Raw genomic sequence first — 17926 nt, 5'->3', positions numbered from 1 at the left:
TCTGCATTAAAAGCCGTGGCGCTCTATCATATTTCAATACGATTGCATGTCAGCCGGCATCGTGAAGCCGCGATAGACCACAGAGTACATATTCTACATCCCATCTATATACCTCTCCATACTCTCCCATTCCGTCTTGCCGGTCGATAATAGATAGCGTATGTGGCCTACATCAGTAACATGGCGGTGCCGCTCGAGCTCGGCGCGCGCAAAGTTTCGTGTCTCGGAACGAGTCGTCGGGTCACCGATTCTGCGTGTACCTCGAATTACGCTGCGATAGAGCGATAGGGCGCGCGAGCGTAGAAGGAACTATATTATGTACGTGTAAGTTCGAGGATCACTCGAATATGTGAAGTGTTCTATGGAAACCATAAGAGTTGTAGGAACCGGGAAGAAGTATTAATAGAGAGATGGGCATACATGATCTAGGCTTAGGGCAGTGCCTAGCCGACCCTTAGGTGAACTTGTCGCATAGTTCCGGATCGAAATGGTAGAACACAGATTCGATCGACTGCGAAGTAGACGCATGGGTCTAGAAGAGTTGGACGTTTAGGAATCCGAAGGGATTATGGATTTGTTATGCAAAGACCGAGAATACTTCGATTTTTGGATTTCCTCTCTTTCAAGTTCCAGGTTTTATGCAGCTAAACGACGTCAGAAACCTCAGTTACGTCCTACCATATAGCGGGGCTATAAACTTGGGCCATTTAACTGCAAGTACTTAGGTACATAGTTCGCACTCTAGGTATAACTCCTAATAATTCAAGTCTCATTTTAACTCTTATGTAACTTCCGACATCCTATATCAAAAATCTCAGGCTCATGGGTAACATCATCCGTAAATGAATGCTCGTCAGCAATCGCTGTAAAGCCAACCCTCGGCGCACGATGATAGTACACAGAGACGTTCATGATTTCCATTCATCGTGCCCACGTAAAAGATGACGATGAAGACCCTTAAGCAGAGCGTGAAGCGCAGACGTGCTTCTACAAACCCCATCGAGCGAGCAAATCTGAAAGATGATGATACTTTCATTAGAGAACACTTCTGTCCTAGGTAAAATATCTCCTAGGAGCGGCCGAGTTGGCAATATGTTCATTGACGTCGAATCTAGTACTCCAGCATGGACCGAGTGGATCAACCCAAAGACAGAAGCGAAGTACTCTCTTAACCTCGTCCAGTCCGGTAATCTGAGTACCGACGATCTTGAAGCCTGCTTTAGACTAGTCGAAGAAACTAGTCGTCCTGACTACGAGTCCTCGTCGGTCGGGTGGAAGCCGGGCAAAAAGCTCACCGAGATGAAGTCTCCCGAGTTGAGATACATCACCGTGAAGGACAATGCAGGAAGCATACGCGGCTTCACCTCTTTAATGCCGACTTATGAAGAAGGAGAGCCCGTCGTATACTGCTATGAAATTCATCTTAAACCTGAGCTACAAGGGTACGGCAATCATCTGTTTACTATGTCAACCATTGCATTGCTTAGTTATATTCTGTAGGACCGGTCTAGCCAAGACGCTCATAGGATTCCTCGAGAAGGTCGCCGCGAACACGCCTCCTATAAAGAAGGTAATGCTTACCTGTTACCTATCCAATCAGCGGGCCCTTGCATTTTATAAGAAAGCCGGTTTCGAGAAAGATGAGATATCACCAGAACCGAGAAGGCTACGATTTGGCAAGGAATTCATCCCCGACTATGTTATCATGAGCAAAGTTGTCAGCCGCAGTGACTAGAACGAGTTTTGAATTTGAACGCAACTAAACAAACCATTGCATGTGATATGCGAGGTTGGATCATATTACGGTATGATACGAATACGACATCCACTACCATTGCCTCGAAGAAACGATATCCGTTACTCAACATTCCAAGCGCTACATACATAGGTAGTATATTAAAACTGCTACATACACCTGACTATAGATGTATAATGACATCTCCCCACAGGGCTCTTTTCAGGTTTACATCATAGTGATTTATCGCGAGCCGCATTAAGGTGAGGAGGCTTGGAAGGACCAATGACAGTGCCAAGTTTTCCGGAGCTTCTCCTTCGCTGTAGACGCTAACGAGCAAGGAAAAAAAGTAAATGCAGCTACGCCTTCCAAGAAATACAGATGTTACCTGCCAGGCGAATTCGTAAGTAATAGGTACCTACATCGGAGAGCCAAGAACGAGACACACTTGGAGATAGCGGATGGCATCCCAACTTTCTCGGGTAAAGCCCAGCATGTCTGGTTACACCCTTTCGCAGCCATGGCGTCATCGTTCGTCGTCCATGTTATCGTCACGTTGTGCAAATATCAAGATGGCAATCCCCATTACTTCTACCCGCCGCACCTCCCGACTCACGATTCATGTTTTACTGACCCCATCAAGTACCTGTCCTCGCACCGTCAAACTCTATATCAGCCCTAAGTCAACCTATACGGCATAGCTGCAACTATCGACTATCTGAGATTCCTAATAGAAGCCATTGAGCGTTGAGAGCTATTAGAGAAAAAGCGATATTTATCATGCCTCCAATTTTACCCACTTCGACATCGGATAGCTCATCCATTGGCCAAGTTTTGGCTCGCGAGCTCGAACACATTAAGCCAACAAGAACTCTGCCGGAAGCCGTGACTAAAGTTCTCGCGGCCCGCCAGCAAGGAACCACAACCGTTGTAACAACCGGTAGTAGCACGCCAACAAACAATCTGTCGGGCGGAGCGATCGCCGGAATCGTCATCGGCTCTATCGCCGGTTTCCTAATCTTGCTCTGGATTATCCGGTCCTGCATCAACTACCGCAACCCGGGGGCGTGGGGGGAAACGTTTGAGCCGGATAACGAGAAGCCGCCGCACACCCACTATTACGGCGGGTCGACACGGTACCCCCGGGAGATACACGGCCACCGTCACCGGTCGCACTCGCGCCATTCTCACCGGAGCCCGCGGCGCACCTCCGTCGTGAGCGTCACGAGACCCGCCTACGTCGACCGCAGCAGGAGTCCTCGCGCTCCGCCAGCGGCTTACTATGCTGACGAGAGAGACGTGCGGAGATCGCGCGACGGGAGGAGACATTCGCGCGGGTATTGAGCTTGCGAAATCTTGCAGATGGCTGGGCGATTCTTTAAACACAATATGCTGATAATGACGATGACAATAATGATGATGTATATATTACGCTGACGAAAATATGGTTGGGCAGAGTGCTAGAAAAGGCCTGGGAAATACAAGGTGGATGTGGTCTATTCCTGGGTGGAGTATATGGGTTAAGTTCTTTACGAAATGTGGATGAAGTACATTATATAATGAATACTCAAGTGCTTATTTCACGAATCTCAAATGCAAGGCTGGAATATTGAAATATTCGCAATAATTCACAAAGACGACGCCGTCCAAGATACCCAAACGCCTAGGAAACACCTGAAAGCCCTAAGCAATTATCCCACATAATGTAGAGTAGACGTGCGGGAAACCAAGATGAAGCCATCTCAGCCGGATGACATCACCCTATCTTTCAGATTTTGGTACTCGCCATCATTCCATGAGCTTAATGGTTCGTACGGTGGTGTCCATCCCTCATGGCCCCTAGGTCGGTCCGGTCTGAAATGTTTATACACAGAAACCTTCAGCACGAACCTCTCTAAGTCACGGAACTGTCCAAGAACATCTTCCCTCAGCCAAGCCCAGAGCTTGTCCGGATTCTCCGGCTGGCCATACGTTAAGGCCACCTCAACATCAAGCTGTCGAAGACTCGGGAGAGCGTCCCGCAGAATGCGCATGGAGGCTCGAACACTCTTCATATGCGAAGACGAATCCCAACCATCCGACGGCATGACATGCGCCACATGCACGAAGCGCACTCTACTCAAACCCTCCGGGCTCGCGTTGCGGCAGAAATAGCGCGCCATATCAGCACCGAACAGCGAGATCGTGTTACCTGCATACAACACATCCAGAACCTCGCCGTACACCACGCGGCACGAGCGCATCAAGTCCGTAGGGAACGCCGTCTTCTCCGGCTGGACCCATCCCGGGACGAAATGCCGGCCCTCGCCGCAGATCAACTGCGACACCGCGCCGTACCGCACGCAGCCGTGGCTAGGCGGAGTGACCAGCGGATGAAGCCACGATCCGCCGAGCCTGGTAATGCGGCGCAGTGCCTCGCTCGGCGCGTCCGCGTCGTCGCGGATGCCTTGCGCGGGATCCCAGGTGGACGGCCGTGGACCCCAGAACGACGAATGGGTGCGCACCTGTATGATAGCCGGCCCAACGAGCGCAAGCCGGTATATATGAAGGCGAATCTCCGGCGGAAGGTGGAGGAACGATGTGCGCGTCGTTCCTATAACGGGAGGAGCCGTGGTTGATTGGGATGAAGAGGATACTGTGGCCAACGGCTTTGATTTGGGGAGCCGACGGGTCCTGACCCGCCGGCGATTGTAGGCGTCGTAGCCAGCTCCAACTGTCGCCTCTGCTGCTTTAAACGAGTATTTGATGCAGTAGTATACCCCTACAAGAGGCCAGAAGCAGGCGGCCGCGCAAACGGTTGTGCATGCTGATGAAGCGGAGTGTCCAACCTTTGCTACCATATTTCCTAGAAACAATTGCGATAGTTTGGGACCATAAAATCCAAGCGGATAGTTTCGCAAGATAATATTGATGGCTAATTAGTTGGTTATTGTGATGTAGAAGACGTTTGTCTGCCTCGAGGATGCCAGAGGATTGGCTAGGAGAGGGGAGAGAGGATTATGTTATGACCCGAAGCTATATATAGGACTTTTGCGGTAGGACTTCTAGGACTTACGAGAGATTTTTAGATAAAGCAATCTAATATATAATCGAATCCTGTCACTTATTATTCATAAGAGTTAATTCGATAATGGTCTTGTTTGGATATGTCATCTTATATTTTAAATGTACATACAAGAAAATATGAGTCGTATGTGTCGCTATCAATTCTTCTCAATACATCCCGTGAGATATTACTCAATCTAGACAGTATTCTTTTGGGTATGTTTGACTTATTTTGCACCAGCACGTCGATGCTTCACCCACAGAAAACGAGAGAACGCATCGGTGCTTTTGGTAGTTTTCCCGACTGCAAGATCCGCGGACATCATAGACTCGTAAGCATTTGGTCGGAATTCCGCCAAGAACAGATATCCGGTGCGGACAGAGGTGGTAGCTGAAGCGTGGCCGCCCTTGGACTGGCCGTCCACAGTCCCGGCATACTTCTTGTCTCCTAGAGTCATGACATCGACGAACACGTTGGCCAAGGTCTTCATCTCGTCGGCCGTGATGCCGTAGCTGCCGTCGATATAAGTACGGGCAAACCCAGCAACGTCAAGCGCGCCGTGGTTCGAGTCTTCTCCGCTTGTCTTGGGCATGGTATAACCCCAGTCGTAGACTGTGCTACCCTTCTTGCTTTTCTTGGTCTGGGCACCTCCACCATGAAAGAACCATTCTATGCTAGCGCTGATGACTGACTTGTACTTGTTTAGCAACGTGGGGTTGTCATTGAGGATTTTGTGCGCGTTGACAAGGTTGAGGAATGCGTAGTTGAACATCATCTGTTGGTTCCAGGGGACGGCTTTGCCGCCCATATAAGGCGCGTCCTTAGCGAAGTACATCTTATTTCCGTTCGAAACATCCAACAGCCGCTTGAGGATGTGGTTGCTCATCGAGGCATCTGCTTGCTTGAGGTAGGTCTTGGCCCGCTCTAAGTAGGTAGCGCCATAATTGTGAGGGTCGCCGATAGCTACCTTCTGGCTGTAGAGATTCTTCGTGTTCAAAATAAGGTATGAACAACTAGCTAGGTGCCCGACTGGGTCGCCTTGCTCTCCGCCGGTAGCGATCGGTGTCTTAGTGACATCATTTGGCCAAACAGGGTCGATTCCTCCAGTCCAAATCTTATACTGGCCTACTGGAGCCTTCGCTAAATCGTTCCTCTCCGATAGCACGGCATCGCAAAATCGGAGCATCTGGTCAAGAGTCTCCTTCTCTCCGGCCATCTGGTAGACAAGGCCCATTGCCTTTATCTGTTCACCACTGTGACCCTGAGCCCACTCGTTGCCCTTGTTCGATGTACCAGGCTTTAGCGTAGTGACGAAGTCGTTGAATGATTTTAACTCGTCATCTGTGACGTTGCCATCAAAGCTGCTGACTTTCATCTGGGCATGGGCACCGGAGAACAGCAAGCTTCCGAGGATGGCCCCTAGGGCGTATGTGCTGAAAGCACCTCGCATATTGGAAGATGATTTCAGTCTGTTGAGATGTATCGTGTTACAGTCGTAGGTTTTCGGTCAATACCTTAACCAAGAATCTTGAGATGGCGATTGTACGCGAACCAAAGGATCTCGAGGAGAGAAGGAGACAGTGGCTTGGTGCTTTGGACTCGGATTGTACTAGAAGAGAACAAACACGGAATTCCTAGGCGATTATATACCGTTTGCTTCCAGCCCCTTAGGCATAACTCTCAGCTGGCTGCTGGGGTGCCATTGTCGCTCACGTCATGAAGGCGCCGTATTGATAGGAGAACTACCGTAAAGCGTCCTCTAGAAGCCATTGAAAGCGATTAAATAGAAGATCTTCATCGATAGTTTGATGAATTCTGACAATTACTCAAGCATCTAACATGTGCAGCGCAGCATGAACCCTTTACCTACCTATAGGTAGTCACTCTGACTGTTAGGTAGGTAGGATATAGGACTTTGGTATTACCCAAGGCTGTCATTTATAGAAATACTAATGGATATCGCAACATAAATCCAGTCTGGGGCAGCTGGTGCAGGGGTAATTTAACAAGCCACTAATAATAGAAGTCTGGAAGGAGCAAGTATCAACAACTATAAGTACAGTCGCGGTATATGGCTTCTTTCTGTCGTTCTTTATCGGTAGTGTAAATGTCATACCTAATACGTCAGAGTATACATATGTTACACAATCCAGCAGGGTTTCAAAGTTCTTAGGTTTGTTTAAGGTTGGATTGATGCCATTCACATAGAAGGTACCTAAGTACAAAGGTACTCACATTGTCGCACGTGATAACGAGTTTCTTTCGCGTTCTCAACACGCTTCAAGCCTCAAGCTTCTTGCATCATCCCCACCCCACTAGGTGCTCGTCTAGGCCTCTATCTGTAACCACTTTAAATCTGCATCACGGATTCGTCCATGTCTTCAACCTGGTCTTAAGTCAATCATGTGGCTTTTAGAGAACGAAGGCGAAGCCCTTGACGGTAGGAACTGATATATTCCCCTACTCTATCTATTGCTCTAGAATGCTGACGTGACCATAATTATCTAGGTAAGCGGCTTTGGCTGCGACCCGGAAAGCGCTACCTCTTTGGCCGAACTGTCGCTGAACGTATGCGATTCCCTCTGTGTTAATGCCATTTCTACGGGAATGCCGTCAGCTAATGAGAAGATAGCTGGCCAGCTGGCCATCAAAGGAGAAGGGGCCGAGAGAGTATCGCGCAAACACGTTACCATCCAAGTTGACGAGGTAGCCGAAGGTGATGGGGTATGACATCCCGAATACATGAAAAACTGTACCTTTGGTTAAATAAATATGTTAGGAAATCGTTTCGAAGCGCTCACGTATTACGGTCCAAGACCTAGGCTCTAAGGGTGGGACATGGATAAACAACGAGAAGGTCAAGGGCGAAAAACGCATCCTTTCACAGGATGTTAATGTACTTCAAATGGGCTCGTTCACATCAAAGTTTCGGTGCGTATACCCAATTGAGCGCATTTATTCGTACAATTGCTGATGACGGATACCTATCTTAGCATCACCTGGTTTCCTGTCGTATTGAGCTTCTCCTTCACTGCCAAAGAAATCCAAGCAAACCCCTTATCAAAGCTGCGAGAAGACCTCGAGCAACTTGATATCAAGTTTCTTGCTGACTACGACCAATCCACCACGCATGTAGTATCGAGAAAAAGGAACATGCCAAAGACATTACAAGCCCTTGTTAATGGTCGCTACATCGTTACCTCGGAATTTTATGATACCATTATTACTGCTGCAACATCCGAAGATGCTGGTGATGGCGTGGCCACAAGTGCATTGGAGGCCGACTTCGACGCAAATTGGCCGGACGCCATGCAATTTGTACCACCACCCGGCGACGAAGCGGTGCCTAGGCCAGTAGAAGCCTTCGCTCCTAATCCCAGCCGTGCTGATATTTTCCATGGCTATACATTCATATTCTACAATCAGAAACAATACGATAACCTATTAGGTCCCATAACTAATGGTGGAGGCAAAGCATTGCTCAACGAAGCTATCGAGGGAAAGACGAATATCGATGCCTTCATGAGGTACGTGAAAGAAGTCGCAGGGGAGAAAGGCTTAGGGGAGTTCGAAGATGGGAGTGAAGGTAAAGGAGTCGTCGTGGTTAGATGGATTCCTGATCCTCCTAGGGAATGGTTTAACAACTTTTACCGATCGGTGTCTCAGAGACTAGACCAACGACTCATTGAACAAAAGGAATTCCTCGATGCTATCCTCAATAATGATGCCAGTGGTTTGCGGCGACCTCTCCAGGCTGAAACAGCACCTCGCGCACCACAAGCCGAATCACAACCTCCAACGACAGTGGAAGCCATGGAAGTAGATGAGCACGGACCTTCAGCCCAGCAGCAAAATCCTCCACCACGAAGACGGTCAAGAGGACCCGTTAGAAGTCGTTTTAAAGGTTTCGACGTAGATCTGGAAGATGACGACCTCCCAGACGCTGCTCCGGTTGCCTTTGCACCACCTACAGCAAACGTGGAATCGTCACAAGAAGGTCTTTTCGTATCGCAAGATGTTGCGCCAGAAGAACCAGAGGAGCCTATTCCTGCTACTAGAGAATCGCAGCGAAAGCGCCGTGCTCCAGCACCACCTGAGTCGCAGGATATAATAGACGACTTTGCACCTACAGCAGCGCAGGTCAAACGTCGCCGCATTGCTGCTGGAGAAGACCCCTTACCTCGACAACCAACGCCGGAGACTCCTTCTGTAACAGAATCACAGAAACCTAAAGCTAAGACTCCAAAGGTCAAAAAAGAGATCGACGTACTAGATCTAGCGCGGCAGAACCGGGAAGAGGCCGAAGCTCGAGCGAAAGCCGAGAGAGATGAACTTGCTATGGTACCAGAGGACCTTGATTTAGCAGAGATACGCCGCTTGCATATCGAGGCACCGATGGAAGTGCGACAAGTACCGACTGTGCGCACACGGGAACAGGACATAGCTGATGGTCGCTGGGATCCCGCATGGAACGGACGGAAGAATTTTAAGAAGTTCCGGCAAAGAGGTGCTCCGCTAGGACGAGCGCCTCAGAAAATTATAGTGGCACTTGAAGAAGTCAAGACAAAAGGCTTTGGCATTGGCGATGATTACTGGCTAGAAGACGAGAGCCAACAACGGAAGAGAAAGAGACGGAGCCAGACACATAGCCAGAGTACAGGTGACAAGGAAAGCACAAATGGGCGCGTAAATGAGCCGGAACAGCAGAAGCAGAAGCAGAAACTGCCTCCTGAGATTCTTCCTGCAGTTGATAGTAGTGACGATGAGGACCATGCGGACCGTGATATGGACGACGAAGAGGAGGATGTTGTCATAGCTCCTGCGCCAAAGGCACGACCAACTAGGGCCTCACAACAGACACCACAGTCACGATCGCAGTCAACTCGGACAACATCACAGGGCACATCTGCAAAAACGCAATCCTCGAGAATATCCAAACGTCCAGCCCCGCCTGCTAAGGAGCAACCGGCGAAGAGATCTCGGCTTGGACTTGTCGCCGATAGTGATGACGAGAGCGATGACGGACTACGCTTCAGGTTTGGGAAGAGATAATGGATTTATTAGCTCGATATATGACATTCGTCTTTTGTCGGAGGACTTGATTCTATGCGGGTATCTCCTTTATATACCTAACTCCTGGCCTTGCCACGAGTAATCCATGAAAGTAATGAAACCACCCTAATTATCCTGACCGATTGCGAAAAATGAGCCCTTGCTTATTTCCTCGCCGTTCTAATAAATGCCCGACCCACGCCATGCTATGCTTTATCTGTCCCCCCTCTACCATGCTGTGAATATTACAAACCCCAAGAGGCCTAGGAATTTACAGGTAGAAAACTGAGCTCAACGTACAAGGCGATTTAATCCATAGCATCCATATCTCCCGTACTCTTAGCCTCATGCTCCTCGACCAGCAACCCGATCATACAACTCGACAACATCGTCTCGTAGTTAACCCAAGGATGTATCTCACCAAACAGCTTCGACCCGTCGCGCCCGGCCACGCGCAGCAGCTCGGGCTCCCCGCCCGGGTGGAAGGGCAGGTACGGCGTGATGTTGTACACGCGACCGCCGAGCGCGGTCCACGCGTCCTTGCCCTTGCGCCCCGTCTGCCGTCGCAGCATGCTCGGCGTCACGCGCAGGTACGGCGCGCCCGGGCCCAGGTTCCGCAGGTCGGAGGACGGGTGGTTGGCCAGGCGCGCCCAGTCGAGCGGGCTCCGGCCGGGCTCCAGCGTCACCTTGCGCGACGGCTTGGCCGGCTTGCTGCTGTGCGTGGGAGGCGGCGCGAGCGTCGAGGTCCCGGGTTGCCGGTCGTACTGGTGCTGCCGGTTCGGGACGGGACCGCGAGCGGGCACGCCGAGGAGCGAACCGCCGCTGCTGGGGCCGTTGTTGAGGTTGTTGAGGACGGGAGGTCGGGGTGGTGGGCGCATGGCTCCTGGGGCGGGCGCGGCAAGAGCTGGCGCCGAGGTTTGGGGAGGCGGAGAGGGCGCGGAGAGAGTTGGGAGGGCGGCGGGTGCGGTTTGAGCTTCGGCGGCGCGCGCGATAGCGGCGGATGAGGCGGGCGGGGAGGGCGAGAGGGAGAACGAGGGTATACCATCTCCATCTAGATTTATCGAGGGCGTTGCCTTGGGTGTCGTCTGTGGAGATGCGCTCGTTGCTGTTTCGTGGCTAGGTTGTTCAGTTACGAGCTTGGGCGGGAGAGGCGAAGATGGCATGGCTGCTCGATCAGCTGCTGTCTGAGATGTTGCCGCTGGTACCGGTAGGGCTGAGGGTTGGTCGTCCCTTTCACTCGCTGCGCTTGACTCATCCTCCCTGTCTGACCTCGCTTCTGCTTGGGTAGGACGACGTGTCGTTGGTGGTTGCTGAATCCTCGGGTCGCCTCGCCATATCGCTAGGAAGGTTTGGATGAAGGACGGCTTCCAAATGGCGGCGTAGACCACGGATGCTAAAACGAGCGACAGGCCTACGAGCGCCATGGTCGCGATATGGCGGTACCGTACGTGAGACAACACTCTTTTCCCCTTTCTTTTTATGCGGCTGTTACAGACTGAATGCGGACAAATTCTCGTCACTAGCGTAACGTTTCTGTAATAGACTTTGGCTAGATTCCGACAATTACGTAGGCGCAGATGCTTTCCAAAGTTCAATGCTCTTTTTCAAAGTTAATCCGAACTAAAAAATATTAGAATTTGCAGTAACTGAAAGTTTGATTGTCAATGTCGTACAAGATGATCCCGGCCGCGGCCCTAGCCGATGGATCGCGATAGCTGGAATAAAAAAAGAATGTTGGTGGTGCAATCGAAGCACGATACCAATCAAAATTACAGGGTACAGCGCTGTCAAATTTAGCCCACATGTGCACATGTCAAACTTAATAGTACCTATGAATAGGTATTTTTGGGTTATTAGACTCCTTAAACCCCCCTAATTCATGAACTGCGGGGGAACCGGTGGGCATTTCCACAGCACAACCTATGCTAGCGCATGAATAAATAATCTCCATGGCTGACAGGAGCGTATAATTGGTATAATTGTAGATCTACGCACGTTAAACATGATAAACATATGTATTTAGACGTATGTTTAGAAAACACGGAACGTCATATTTTTTTCTGGGGCATTTTGTGTTTCCCCTTTCTCTCGGGTATGCACTCAGATTAAATTTCTGAGAAACCAATGTTTCTCGTCTTGGTTGTTTCTTCCTTTTCTTTCCATCCTCCCTATTGTCGACTGACACCTCCTTCCAATGTTTCCGTCCCCCGTTGGTATCTACCTAGATACAGTTAACTTCCGAGGTCGTACAATTGATTATCTTTATCGTATATGTACATCGAGTAGCGGTATCGTTGTATCCGTCGGTAGCGTCCCGCCAACCTGAAAGGTTTAAACTACCACCTCGAGGTACTTTTAGTTCAGTCGCAGCTGTCCGTTGGGCCTTGGATAGGCTTGCTTCTTTATAAGTGGAGACCTCCTGCCCAAGCCATCATATATGCACACCAAACATGGGTTCGTAATACCGAATAATTATCTCTTTAAACTATGCACAACGCGACTTTCCTCCCTCATACATCCAACTCACAACAGCCTCCAGTCACACGCGCTCCTAGCTCCTACCGCCAATCGACGACAATCAAGCCCGGTTTGAAAAGGTTATCCTCTACTGAATCTCTAACGTCAATTGGATCCAGGACGACGAGTAAGGGTCCGGGAACAAGCAAGGGCGCAGGATTCGGTGCGAGCACACGGACAGGGGCAAAGACAAGACCGACAATAATTACTACCACAACCGCCACAATCGCCAAGACTGCCATAACAACAACTGCTTCATCGACACCCGCGTCTTCGAGAGCAGTCCTCAGGAGACGAGACCAAAATGCTGGAACTGTTACAGGGCTACCTCTGAAGGAGCTAGGAACAGGAAACATGCCCTACGACGCACCTTCATCTCCACCTCCACCGTCAAATGCGAACGCGACTAGACCGCAGATGCCGTCGCTCAGCGCCGCCGCCGCAAGGGCCGTAAACAGGAACCCTCTGACACCCAAGATCGCCTCTAAGACACAGCAGGCACCCACCTTGACAACGCCTGCGAACCGGCGTCAGCAGCATCCTACTCTGGTTACCGCTAGCCGAGAAACCCCATCTAACCGGTCAGTCTACGTCGAGGATTCCTCGTTCGCTCCTCTTCTAAACAGCAACGTCACCCCTCGTTCTGGCTCGAGACAAAATCGTGTTGACAGTGCTAATAGCACACCGAGTGGTACTCCGAACCCGGACCGGTCAGAAGCCTGGGATCCTAGGTCGAGTTTCTGTCTACCGAGCCCGAGACTCGACGGAGACGCAATGAGGAGGTCGGGCGCTTCCTTTAGCTCCATCTCGCCAGATGCGGGTGGGTATGGAAGAAACGATGCACCTCATAGTTCGGAATCCAAATTCTTCCATGCAAGCGACGTAAAGACTTCTCGCCCAACATCTTCCTCCAAGATAGTCCAGGCTAAAGGACCAACATTTTTCTATGCCAATGGAAACACGATAGAGAACAATAAGCCTACTTCGCCAACTTCATTCACACCTAGTCTTGGCCATTCGCAAGACAACATTTCTAGCAAATTTATGTATGCCAATGGGACCCCAGAGATGCGACATACTCCGACGCCTCCGATCTCCCGTAGCTCGGGTTCGGCAGTGTCGGTAGCTCCTAAAGCACCTACTAGTCGCCCGGCAACGAATCCCCCGGGCGCCAGCCACGCTCTTGCACAGAGACCCAACTCTCCAGCGAAGTTGCCATCTCAGGTCCCACAGACATCCGCCAAGCCCAACCATGCAGGCCGCCCGCAGGTTCTTTCTACGCCCCAGTTAGGGCCGTCTCCTGGGCTCCGCCGATCTAGTACCGGCACGTCGCGGCCAGGCGGACATTCTCGCACTGGAAGTTTAGTGAAAGGAGACCAGTTTTCTAGCACCCCGAAGCTGATGAGCGCTCACGTGTCGCCGGAGGCATCTCCCCCCATAACTGTCCCTTCCACACCCGCTCCTCTGACTTTGGCTTCGATCATACAAGCAGCCGAGGATTTCGCAGAGAACGAAGAGACCGAAACCCCCGATGAGATTGGATCTGGTCTGCAAAGCCCCACTAAGTCGGTTCATTCCACAGAACCGATCAATGAATTAGTTGCAAACGCGAGACGTGAGCGCAAAGTTCAGGACTTACAGATTACAAATGCATCTCTGGAAGCTATCAACAGGACCCTAGAGCGTCAACTACGGAAGCAGACGACAGAACTGAGAAGATTTCGACGTTTGTCGCGTGCTGGTCGGCTATCCTTGCCATCTAACATGCCTAGCCGAACATCTTTGGATGCCTTTTCGGAACACGCGATTGGAACAATGGACCTTTCTGATCTTGACGAACAATCTGAAGTTGAAAAAGAAGAGAAAGAGAGAAAAGAGCACGAAGAAGATGGTGAAGAAGAGTCATCTTTGGAAAGTGATTCAGCATCTGGATCTCTCAGCCCGAGTGTAGTCGCAGAACATGACGCAAAGCATAGGAGACGGGATGAGGAACGACTACAAGTCGACTTGTCTAAGCATCAGCAGCTACTCATCGACTCGCAGAAGATAAATCAGAGCATCAAAAGGTGTCTCGACTGGACGGAGGAGCTCATCAGCGAAGGCAAAAAGGCTCTTGAGTATCATGTCAGGGCCAGTGATGTGGAATTAGGCGGAAGAGTGCTAGTGGTAGACCCGTTAGATGATGACGACCGGCCCCTAACCTCGGACGGTTCTCGCGATGATACTTCTTCCATGCTCGATGAAATACTCGACGAGAAATCTCTAGAAGGTGCAGGAAGGTTAGCAGGTTGGAACTTTGAGCGGCAGGATAGGGACAGCGGCATAGAACTCCCTGCGGACGGAGGCTAGAGTTGGAGGTTGTGAGGGGTTCGCAGCTCAAATCACTAATTTTCTTACGACAGATATATATCTTTCTACTTTGGATACGATTCGTTTACAGCATTTAAGACACCAACTGCGGCGGCTTCGGGTTTGCAATCACCGTACGAAGCTGCTACATTCTTCATTGGATTCCACAATCATCACCGAATTTTCTTTGTATTGACTGTAACATCAATGGATACCCCCAAAAAATCATCACGGAAAGGCGCAGGGTCGGTAGACCAATCTCCACACCACTTTGACAGAAACCAAATTTCCTACCAGAGTCTCACAATGATACCCCAGAATAATGAATCAGGAAGCCGAAGAGTACACACGCCCAACATAGAAAATGGAAGGGTAGACACCTAAAGAAAGGTGAACGCGAGTTCTATCAGGAGCTATATATATATTTTTGGTGATATATACATACGCCGACTGCACGAAGGGATTGCCTTCAGGGGTGTATGGAATAGAGGCTACCCACCAAAGTACTCGAATGAATCAGGTCGGCGAATTGATCACAGTCTAGCATGCATGAGACTCTACGTGGCACTTAATGCTTCAACAAGGCAACATAATACAATTCAAACTATTCTATAAATTTCGTGTTGAAGTCTACTCGTGATCCTCTATGCACCCAAGCGGCCATCCCGTTTTAAGGAACCATGTCGTATACTTCGAGGTAGGAGGTTAGCCAATAATAATTGCCTACCTAGGTATCCTTTATTTATAATTACCTATTGATGAATAGCCATGCCTTCCTCACGAGCGGCCCAACAAGAGAGATGTTTACCAGGAGATGAATTCCAGGGTGGTGCATTATATCTCTGAGTAGAGATGATGTGGGCGTTTTCGTAACTAGGAGAGCTCCTCCGTCCCTTACCACAGCCGCCCCCGTAGATCAATCTACAATACTCAACGCGCTGATGATCCGTCCTCCGCGAGGTTTAGTGTCATAACACTGATGCGTCCTTACGTCCCTCCTCGCCCTACCTCATACTTCTGATCCACTAGCAACTTGAGCAGCTAGCTTCCTGTTTTCTGCCTGACATAAACCCGCCAAACTGGGTTGGCCAACACGCGCACACACACGTCGAGCCCTTCTCGACTTCTCCGGCAATCAGGGAGTCTTTTCCGACACTTGCTTACTTATGATAAGCCTTTCGAGGACCACCAACCCTCAAGGACACGATATCCATTAAGAACTTTCCTTATTCGCTTCGGCAGGAATGTTGCCTGCCTCTGCCCCGCTGGCACTTTTTGCCTTGGTAGAGTCCCTATCCTTATCTTTGCCCTTCTTCTTAGAGTCCTTTTCCTTTTTGATGGTTGCTTCGGCAACTAATTGCTCAAAGGCCATGTAGTCACCCTCTTCCTCGGGCGATCTCTGGGCCTGTCAAGTGGTTAGTAAACGGATCACCTTATCAGAGACGCAGATGGATTTCAAAATCCACGGCGGCGGGGAACAGCATATACCTTCTGGAAAATATCGGCAATAAGTATTAAGGCTTCTGCGCGCTCTAGCCTCTTGCCTAGGGGTACTTTCTTGTCGTGAAGCACAGTGTCACAAACATCGCGCAAAACACTCTGGATCTCAAACTTGCTGCCTCTCCAGGCCGCGGTAAGTATCTTCCCGGTAACTCTGCGCTCATATTCAACTTTTTTCTCGTCAGTCCAATCCTCGCCGCCAGCTTGCTCCATACGCGCCATTTCCTCCATGGTCTGCTGAGCGTCGATAGCCGAGGAAATAGTGTTCCAAGTGTCCTTGACAAGGGCACCCTTATCCTTCATACGACTGAAGAAACCACCGATGCCGAGGAACTTTTGTGACTTGAGGAGCGCCGTAGCTTTCGACATGTAAACGGCGCCAATGGCATGCAAAATATCGAGGCCGAAACTTTCCATCTTCAGATTTTCAACCTCAAGGCGGGTCTTGGCCTGGAAAGCCTTAGTGACGTCAGGGCCCTTGTCCGTCTCGGTCCATACCGATATACGGTCGATAAGCTTGCGAGCGAGGGTGTCGACACGTTCTTGACGGATTCTGGCGCGCTCCTTCTCGTACGCGGCTAACTGCTCGCGTTGCTCCTTGGTTAACCCACCCTTCTTCTTTTCCTTCTTTCGCAACTCCTTCTCTTCCTCCGTCTGATCCATAAAGTGCGCCTCGTCCGCCGGGCGGTCCATGAGTGCAGGCCGGATTGGTATAGCGTGTTTCGAAGGTGTCGAACTGCCAGGTGTGGGAACCCCAGGGGTCGAAGTACCGGAACCACTAGGAGACGGCGAAGCACCACGAGGGGGGAGATTTGGCTTCTCTGAAGAAGTGTGGCGGTGGTGGGTAGTAGCCTTGCCCTCGGAGGCCGGCTTCTCGGCCTCGTCTTCGACAACAACAGCGGGTGGCGGTCCGGCAGCAGTAGACGCTTTCGCGCTCTCTCGCATAGCTTCCTCGGTGCCTGGGAACTCGGCGTCATCCTCCTCGCCTTCTTCTGCAGCCATCGTGATGTCCATAGTAGTAGTAAGGTCTTTCATGAGGCTAATTTCTCCAATCCAGTCGACGAAGGCCTCACCGCCAAATATGCTGCTAAAGAACTCGGCGGGGTCGACAAAGCCTTCGGTAGGCTTAGCACTATCCTTGCCATATTTGTCGTAGGCTTTTCTTAGATCGGTGTCCGAAAGTACTTGGTAAGCCTCTCCGATATCCTGGAATTTTTCATGGGCTGTTGGATCATTTGGGTTCTTGTCTGTGTGGCGTTCGTTAGTAAGATCTCAAGATTTCGGTAGATGTTGTATGCGCGAACCTGGATGATGAACTATAGCAAGCTTGCGATAGGCCTTCTTGATTTCCAGCTCAGTCGCAGTAGGCTTGACGCCCAAGACGTCGTAGTATGCCGTATCTACCACCATGGTTTCTCTTACTAGTCACGAAGGTGAATATACGTCGTCGGGGGTATGCGAGGCTGGGTTTGTCGTATGAAATTGCGGGGATTTGATCGACGATAGTAGGATAGGATACGCGGGGCGTCACTAATAAGACCTCGATATAGGTTGGAGGGCGATGGAGACGCGACGAATGTTAGAAAAGAATTGGGTATATTATTTTCAGGAGTTGGGTCCAAAAAGACAAACGAAACAATTAGACATCAGGTTATGAATGGTATTTAGGAAAGGGAAAAAAATAGCTATGACGAATGTCAGCCTAGATCAGCCCTCCCTTAGTTGGG

The 17926-nt window shown here is 50.3% G+C and overlaps 8 protein-coding genes across 8 annotated transcripts; 4 read left to right on the top strand and 4 right to left on the bottom strand.

The window, feature by feature from the left end:
* The first annotated feature begins 658 nt into the window (after window positions 1-658).
* On the top strand, window positions 659-2125 carry F4807DRAFT_90126 (acyl-CoA N-acyltransferase). Its single transcript, XM_048003632.1, has 3 exons — window positions 659-1057; window positions 1116-1442; window positions 1501-2125. Exons 1-3 carry the CDS (start codon window positions 942-944, stop codon window positions 1733-1735), a joined length of 678 nt encoding a protein of 225 aa, XP_047854308.1. The 5' UTR covers window positions 659-941; the 3' UTR covers window positions 1736-2125.
* F4807DRAFT_89999 (uncharacterized protein) lies at window positions 1970-3348 on the top strand. The gene is made up of 2 exons (XM_048003631.1): window positions 1970-2138; window positions 2379-3348. Exon 2 carries the CDS (start codon window positions 2516-2518, stop codon window positions 3077-3079), a length of 564 nt encoding a protein of 187 aa, XP_047854307.1. The 5' UTR covers window positions 1970-2138; window positions 2379-2515; the 3' UTR covers window positions 3080-3348.
* On the bottom strand, window positions 3309-4934 carry F4807DRAFT_426288 (uncharacterized protein). Its single transcript, XM_047998041.1, has 2 exons — window positions 4911-4934; window positions 3309-4837 (listed from the first exon to the last, which is right to left on the bottom strand). Exon 2 carries the CDS (start codon window positions 4573-4575, stop codon window positions 3478-3480), a length of 1098 nt encoding a protein of 365 aa, XP_047854306.1. The 5' UTR covers window positions 4576-4837; window positions 4911-4934; the 3' UTR covers window positions 3309-3477.
* Window positions 4826-6977, bottom strand: F4807DRAFT_89778 (uncharacterized protein). Its single transcript, XM_048003625.1, has 2 exons — window positions 4911-6977; window positions 4826-4837 (listed from the first exon to the last, which is right to left on the bottom strand). The coding sequence occupies exon 1, from the start codon at window positions 6229-6231 to the stop codon at window positions 5008-5010; it is 1224 nt and encodes a 407-aa protein (XP_047854305.1). The 5' UTR covers window positions 6232-6977; the 3' UTR covers window positions 4826-4837; window positions 4911-5007.
* A 1-nt stretch (window position 6978) lies between these two features.
* On the top strand, window positions 6979-9987 carry F4807DRAFT_89826 (uncharacterized protein). The gene is made up of 5 exons (XM_048003627.1): window positions 6979-7221; window positions 7290-7349; window positions 7414-7505; window positions 7561-7712; window positions 7775-9987. Exons 1-5 carry the CDS (start codon window positions 7185-7187, stop codon window positions 9831-9833), a joined length of 2400 nt encoding a protein of 799 aa, XP_047854304.1. The 5' UTR covers window positions 6979-7184; the 3' UTR covers window positions 9834-9987.
* On the bottom strand, window positions 9988-11355 carry F4807DRAFT_89827 (uncharacterized protein). Its single transcript, XM_048003628.1, has one exon. It carries the CDS (start codon window positions 11255-11257, stop codon window positions 10142-10144), a length of 1116 nt encoding a protein of 371 aa, XP_047854303.1. The 5' UTR covers window positions 11258-11355; the 3' UTR covers window positions 9988-10141.
* A 565-nt stretch (window positions 11356-11920) lies between these two features.
* On the top strand, window positions 11921-15316 carry F4807DRAFT_426281 (uncharacterized protein). Its single transcript, XM_047998040.1, has one exon. The coding sequence runs from the start codon at window positions 12321-12323 to the stop codon at window positions 14697-14699; it is 2379 nt and encodes a 792-aa protein (XP_047854302.1). The 5' UTR covers window positions 11921-12320; the 3' UTR covers window positions 14700-15316.
* Window positions 15317-17891, bottom strand: F4807DRAFT_426278 (DnaJ-domain-containing protein). Its single transcript, XM_047998039.1, has 3 exons — window positions 17504-17891; window positions 16188-17446; window positions 15317-16104 (listed from the first exon to the last, which is right to left on the bottom strand). The coding sequence occupies exons 1-3, from the start codon at window positions 17607-17609 to the stop codon at window positions 15913-15915; spliced, it is 1557 nt and encodes a 518-aa protein (XP_047854301.1). The 5' UTR covers window positions 17610-17891; the 3' UTR covers window positions 15317-15912.
* Between the last annotated feature and the right edge of the window lie 35 nt (window positions 17892-17926).

This window comes from Annulohypoxylon truncatum (assembly GCF_022578515.1).
Source record: "Annulohypoxylon truncatum strain CBS 140777 unplaced genomic scaffold F4807scaffold_16, whole genome shotgun sequence".
NCBI lineage: Eukaryota > Fungi > Ascomycota > Sordariomycetes > Xylariales > Hypoxylaceae > Annulohypoxylon > Annulohypoxylon truncatum.
The sequence above is the reverse complement of the archived record's forward strand: the minus strand, read 5'-3'. Positions and strand labels throughout refer to the sequence as shown.

Coding starts and splice junctions, on each gene's coding strand:
- F4807DRAFT_90126 (XM_048003632.1), top strand. CDS start 942: ATGACGATGAAGACCCTTAAGCAGAGCGTGAAGCGCAGACGTGCTTCT. Junction 1,058..1,115: donor AGAGAACACTTCTGTCCTAG/GTAAAATATCTC, acceptor CGTCGAATCTAG/TACTCCAGCATGGACCGAGT. Junction 1,443..1,500: donor CTTAAACCTGAGCTACAAGG/GTACGGCAATCA, acceptor TATATTCTGTAG/GACCGGTCTAGCCAAGACGC.
- F4807DRAFT_89999 (XM_048003631.1), top strand. CDS start 2,516: ATGCCTCCAATTTTACCCACTTCGACATCGGATAGCTCATCCATTGGC.
- F4807DRAFT_426288 (XM_047998041.1), bottom strand. CDS start 4,575: ATGGTAGCAAAGGTTGGACACTCCGCTTCATCAGCATGCACAACCGTT.
- F4807DRAFT_89778 (XM_048003625.1), bottom strand. CDS start 6,231: ATGCGAGGTGCTTTCAGCACATACGCCCTAGGGGCCATCCTCGGAAGC.
- F4807DRAFT_89826 (XM_048003627.1), top strand. CDS start 7,185: ATGTGGCTTTTAGAGAACGAAGGCGAAGCCCTTGACG. Junction 7,222..7,289: donor CGAAGGCGAAGCCCTTGACG/GTAGGAACTGAT, acceptor ATAATTATCTAG/GTAAGCGGCTTTGGCTGCGA. Junction 7,350..7,413: donor TGGCCGAACTGTCGCTGAAC/GTATGCGATTCC, acceptor ATGAGAAGATAG/CTGGCCAGCTGGCCATCAAA.
- F4807DRAFT_89827 (XM_048003628.1), bottom strand. CDS start 11,257: ATGGCGCTCGTAGGCCTGTCGCTCGTTTTAGCATCCGTGGTCTACGCC.
- F4807DRAFT_426281 (XM_047998040.1), top strand. CDS start 12,321: ATGCACAACGCGACTTTCCTCCCTCATACATCCAACTCACAACAGCCT.
- F4807DRAFT_426278 (XM_047998039.1), bottom strand. CDS start 17,609: ATGGTGGTAGATACGGCATACTACGACGTCTTGGGCGTCAAGCCTACT. Junction 17,447..17,503: donor TGCTATAGTTCATCATCCAG/GTTCGCGCATAC, acceptor AACGCCACACAG/ACAAGAACCCAAATGATCCA. Junction 16,105..16,187: donor TTGCCGATATTTTCCAGAAG/GTATATGCTGTT, acceptor ACCACTTGACAG/GCCCAGAGATCGCCCGAGGA.